This window comes from Schistosoma haematobium (assembly GCF_000699445.3).
Source record: "Schistosoma haematobium chromosome Unknown HiC_scaffold_438, whole genome shotgun sequence".
Lineage (NCBI taxonomy): Eukaryota > Metazoa > Platyhelminthes > Trematoda > Strigeidida > Schistosomatidae > Schistosoma > Schistosoma haematobium.
This window is the reverse complement of record NW_026137119.1, coordinates 72928-79274: the sequence shown is the minus strand read 5'-3', so window position 1 is coordinate 79274 and position 6347 is coordinate 72928. Positions and strand designations below refer to the sequence as shown.

Below are 6347 nucleotides of genomic sequence, written 5' to 3'. Positions count from 1 at the left end.
TTACAGTGCTGGGATTAGCATGGCTCATTATCGATCACATTGGCGTCGTTGTATACATTCGTTGTCCTTCCTTAAACTATGAGATTAAAATCGCTTCAAATTTTTCTTTCTATGAACTAATTCTTTCCTCGCGTACTATGTCATTATACGCACTCAGTCTTTACATATTACCACCACTGAATTAACTACTTCTATGAGTCCGGTGTTCATCTTGCTGTGCTGATTAGGTATGGCAACTTGAAACGATGCATATATGTGCCTGGTCTTACGTTGTAGCTGACTGACTGATTAGCATTTACGCTTTACCATTTCTGCATGTGTATCTCAATCGTGTAATTAGACGCTGTGCTTCTTTGAACATCTATCTTTATATCCATTGGATTGTTATATCACATACGTAATCCGACTTAGAATAAATAACGAACAGTTTTGAATATATCTTTAGACAGCCAGTCATAATCAATGTAGGATCCAAAAATGTATATACGTTTATCTAGGTTTTCACATATTAACGTTTAATTGCAAAGGAATTAAAATAATATAGCAGCTACCATTCTAAGAAAGATTAAACAATCCGGATATTATTCGAAAATACAGGTGCACAATCTTTACTTTATAGCGCACGATGGAAAAAGGAATGAATCTGTGCCACAGTCAGTCAATCAGTCACAACGTAGAACTTCGTACGTACGTACATCAGTTCGAGTTGCCACACCACATTAGCACAGAGACGCAGTTGTCAATTCAAATCCCGTAGTGCTAAAGTTAGTCAAAGTACAAGCAGTAATCGGAAACATTAGGGTTTGAAGATGTTATTCAAGAAGTATAATACAGTGAGATAAATTTGGAAAGAGAAAAGTGAAAGTAGCATGAAGAATTCAGAAGATTAGAATTTGGGAGAACATAAAGAGTGGATGCACCTGTGCCATTGCAAACGATTTTGAGCCATGTCATTCAGGGTCTCTAGCCATCAGTTGCTAACATCTCGCGGTTCCCAACCAGGTAGTCTACACCCACCAATATGAGACTGTTCCACTGTGACTCATTATAACACATGTCACCACCCAACGTTTAACTTGATAATCTAATTACTGTAAAGGATTGAATTTTATCAAAAGAGAGTTGCATAAATAAGTGATAATAACCTAACTCAGTTTTATTATTCTTTCATTCTTTAACTATCTGATTTCTTCATTCCAGCTATTTATACAATAAAGATAATCGGGATAGTGAATTTACTCAACAATTTGTACGTTTATGTAAATTATTACCTCAAATGACAAATGTCAAACCAACATCATCATCATCATCATCGTCGTCGTCTATGCAAACAATCGGTAATAAAACTGATATTCTAAATTTACTACGATTTTATAAACAAACTAATAAACAATGGTTACAACCAAAGAAATCCATCGAATTGAATACAAATTTACATGTTGGTCTACATGATTCATTAGTTCATTTAATTCATAATGATGATGATAATGATGATTATGCCGACATAACTAGTGCAACAACATTTAATGAAGCTATTTTCAAAGCATCTATTGAATGTTAAAATGCTGATACACTACCTAAGCATCGTCAACTTTACTGGATTGAATTATTTGAAAGAGTATGAGGAAGGCAGTAAAGGAAAATCAATTTAAAGGAGAAAATAAAGTTTAACTAAAATCATACATCTAAAGATACTACTTATTTACTTATTATCAAATGAACATACTATGATATTTACAAACATGTAAATAACATTTAATGCTGTATTCTATTTATCATAGTTCTTGTTTCTATAAAAAGATTATGAAAAGATTCATTCTCTTATTTGATGATGTTTCAATCATTTCACTAGCTAAGCGTACAATTACAATTGTGTTCAAACAATGAAGGCACAAGTAATTTATTACACTGAACTAAGTATTTTTCACTGGTAATAAACAAGTCGCTTGGTGATGGAAAAGATCTCCAGTATTAATGGATGTTTCACATATATAAATGTGATACGATGAAATTATCTTATGAATAAAAGAAAACTGGTTTGTAGAATTCTAAATGTAGCAGAATATTTTAGGGACTATCCGTGCTTTGTGTAGTAACCAAGGTCATGATATATATCTAGTTTTCAAGTAATGATCGATCAAGTTGAAATTTAGCCATTTGTCTTTACTGACTTATGTTGTGTGTACTGTGTTTCTGCGTATCGATTGCTTAGAGTTATCCGGTAAGTGTTGATTTGTAGGGCTGGCTTTTTCTCATTGTTTGGATTGGTCAGCAAGACGTATGTGTAATTTTAAGGGAACTGATGTCGACTAGAAGCTTAAAAATAATGATAACATGTGTAAGGAATCAGAAGCGCTTTTGATCAAAGTTGAGAAGGAATGATAAAAAGTAAGTTCCGCGATCCTTCATGTACAGTCGGCCTCTGGAGCCATGATAAAATCTCAAAACCACATATTGTTTATGCGCACTTCGATTGTTGAGTACACAAAATGCTACTTGTGGATAACGACACGATGAACATAACCAAGCTTATGTAGGAGTCTGTACGCTCTCCAAACATCCGGATATATTGTAGTACCTGGCTGCAGACAGTGTTACTGGTGCTTTTATTATCCAGTTCGCAATAATTGTCGTAATTCGCCGTAGTGAGGAATTATATATGGGGTTTTCGTCACAAACTGACATCAGCTATAATGCCAGAAATTCATTTAGCCAAATAGAAGAAAGGCTTTCGCGTTAACATCCTAGATCTATTATCTTATACCTGATTGATTCGTCCACAAATTATAGTCCCGCCGTTTTATTTGTTATAGCCGCTGAATTATCATGTTTTGTACAAAATTCCCTGTGAACCGACCGTACGTTAGCACAAAGCACTAAAGTTTGCGCCGTCACCTTGAAATCTCTAACAGGCATCTGATTGGCTCGTCTGTGAATTAGAGTCTCGCCACATACATATTTACTCAAATAAACTTAGTTTCCTACCTTCCGTCCTTCCTCCTAAGTAGTCGAGATCATATACAAAAGTGTGTCAGCATCAAACGGTGTGACAGTAGGCTTCACGACATGCACTAACTGCTTAAAAAGATATATGATACGAATAGGCTAAACAAACGGGTTTTCTAAGCTGTCCAGTCGCTGATCATTTTGGATGTAATGGTATCATTTCAAGAGAAACTGTGAGAAAATGACTTCAAATGTTTTTATACTTTGCTGAAACTAAATTTATTCATTCGATAAGATACTGTGCAGTTGTCGATATTACTTTGATCCGGTTACCTCAGTTTTTAATACGCATGCTTTCAGTTATATTAACCTCTTTCCCCGTGTTTCATTATTATCTGACCTCCATTTATCCAAACAGTCTATTTTCATTGTAGTTCATATTCCTCAATATAAACCTGTTCCCATGACATTCTGTTTTTTTCTTTAAAATTCATATAACTAATCTGTCAATACTCAACCATATAAACTATTTCATGTTCTCTGATATAAACTATATACAAGTAACCGCTAAGCTACTAGTATTTGACCACAGATGCCTTAGAAATATTGCTCACATCTGCTGGGATCACCGGGTAAGTATCTGTAGCGTGGCGTCGAGTTGAGGTAAACTATGAACACCGCTACCAAGAAACACGTGCCAGACAAATCAGAAGGCGTAAGAAGCTCGTTCCAAATGACTCCATAAAATCCCCGAGAAGCCGAATACCAGAAGGCAATTAATGGACCAAGTCGAGGTTTATTAGCTGGCGATCTCGTGGCATCGAAAGGATACCGAGATCGTGCCAGGGTACAAGCTTGGTTACAGAAGGTAACCGGATTCGCGCGAAGTTACAATCAAAGTGTAAGTATAAGAATGGTAGCACAAAATAGATGTCATTAGCACAGTCAAACAAAAGCGCATTAAAATAAACACTGGTACAGTTGGTTATAATAATAATTGTTTTTATTAAACCAGTCGTGTTCTCGTGATAAACGTGAGTCACTACAGGAGCCCCCGCTAGAAAGGGTTCACACTTTCGATTAATAGCGGTTTGAATCGTGGGACTGATCGGCTGACGAGCGATTGTAGGACGGAAGAATTGGCGAACAGGAAAGCGATCGTTGATCGTCGAGTTGCCAACGGAGGTCGTTTTCGGAGAACGGTACCAGGAGCGATGTGTTGTATTTGTTGCTTGAGTCGGCATGCTACCAGAGTGGTTTGTATCCAGAATCTGAAGAGGGCGTTCGTACGGGTCCGGACCATAAACGCTGCAGACGAAGGACGAAACCACGTTGAGCCAAAAGACCAGAAGCGACCATAACGACCAAGTTCGAGACAAAGCGTAGGCCAAGAATTCGAAACCAATATATCGACTGAGTACGTTGACAAGAGCGTGGGTGATCAGGCCAGCTTTCGCCAAAGTTGACTGAAGTCGACGGAACCAAACGGAGATGGTCGAAGGCGTGGGCTCAGGAAACAAAAAGAAAAGGAAAAAGAGGAGAGTGTAGCATGTGTGTAGCATAGGAATAGTCCTACACCGTATCGGTTGTTAACTGTGCGGCTAGTCGCGGAAGCGTACGGGCAACCATACTCGGCGACCGGAACGTGAGACGGTAGTCTCGTTCGTATTTCATGAGCCTGCAATCTCATCCGAGGTCAGAGGCGGCGTGGTCTGCTGATCTGGACGTGAGACTATCGTCTCGTCTGTAGACGGTGCAGATGACGCGTGCTGTTGACCGGGACGTGAGAATGAGGTCTCAGATGTATCTAGCGTGGGATCTGAAGAAGATTTAAGGATCCCGCTAGGTTTGATAGGTCTAGCATTGAATCTCAGGGTGTCAGATAGGGCACTGTTATCGACGTGTGCTGGTTTGAGACGATCAATGCTGACGATCTCGACGCGTCCATATCGATCAACCTTGAAGGTCTTTTCGTGACGAGCGATCACGTGAAAAGAGCCTTCGTAAGGTTGTTGCAAAGGTTTGCGTACCGAATCTACTCGTACAAAAACATGTGAACAGGTAGATAACTCTCGAGGGAGAGCGACCTGTCGATGTTGTATTCGAGTTGACACCGGAGACAGCGTTCGCATAAATGCAGACAGTCGATGGACGTAGTCTGATTTACCGAAATTAGGTCTGCTCCGTGGTGTGAAGAATTCTCCGGGCAGACGCAATGTCGTGCCGTATACAAGTTCAGTGGCGGAACATTGGATATCTGCCTTTAAACTCGTTCTCACCACTAAAAGAACGAATGGTAAGGTTTCGTGCCAGTTGCCGTTTTCGTGTGCTCGTAGAGCACTTTTAAGTTGGCAGTGAAACCGTTTACTTAACCATTTGGCGCTGGGTGGTAGACGGATATGCTCATGCGTATGCATTCCGTACCAAGCAGCCGGGTCAGCGAGGAGAATAGTCAATAGGGGAAATTTCTCGAATAAGGCGTGGAATTCATCGTCACGCGGATAAAAAGTAACAAGGATTCGGTACACGTACATGTGAGTCTATTATATTAATAATATTCTCATCGTTATCCGTCATGTCGTGTATATTAAATATTAAAAGATAATATGAAAATATACGACAGACGTGGATAGATAAATCATAGACTCACCGAATTGGCTTCTTTGGAAGATTCGACCAGATGTTGAGGCGTGTTCCAAAATACAGCTCACCAATGTAGCGTGGTGTCGAGTTGAGGTAAACTATGAACACCGCTACCAAGAAACACGTGCCAGACAAATCAGAAGGCGTAAGAAGCTCGTTCCAAATGACTCCATAAAATCCCCGAGAAGCCGAATACCAGAAGGCAATTAATGGACCAAGTCGAGGTTTATTAGCTGGCGATCTCGTGGCATCGAAAGGATACCGAGATCGTGCCAGGGTACAAGCTTGGTTACAGAAGGTAACCGGATTCGCGCGAAGTTACAATCAAAGTGTAAGTATAAGAATGGTAGCACAAAATAGATGTCATTAGCACAGTCAAACAAAAGCGCATTAAAATAAACACTGGTACAGTTGGTTATAATAATAATTGTTTTTATTAAACCAGTCGTGTTCTCGTGATAAACGTGAGTCACTACATATCTTTCTTTCTACGAACAAACTCTTTCTTCCCGTACTATGTCATTATACGCACTCGTTCTCTTATATATTACCACTATTAACACTACCTCTAATTTCTGGCAAACCATTCGTTCAAATATCAACGGATATTTGTATAAATTGTCTAGATCCTTAATACAACTGGATACATCTATCTCCATTCAATAGCCAATTGATCTTCCTATTTCTTTTTATCTGACATATTTAAATCGACAAAACGAATAATTTCTGTTCTATGATTTATTTATAATTCGCAACCC

At 38.9% G+C, this 6347-nt stretch overlaps 1 protein-coding gene across 1 annotated transcript; it reads right to left on the bottom strand.

The window, feature by feature from the left end:
- Window positions 1–3726: 3726 nt before the first annotated feature.
- On the bottom strand, window positions 3727–5920 carry MS3_00007136 (uncharacterized protein). The gene has a single exon (XM_051215391.1). It carries the CDS (start codon window positions 5478–5480, stop codon window positions 4617–4619), a length of 864 nt encoding a protein of 287 aa, XP_051063956.1. The 5' UTR covers window positions 5481–5920; the 3' UTR covers window positions 3727–4616.
- Between the last annotated feature and the right edge of the window lie 427 nt (window positions 5921–6347).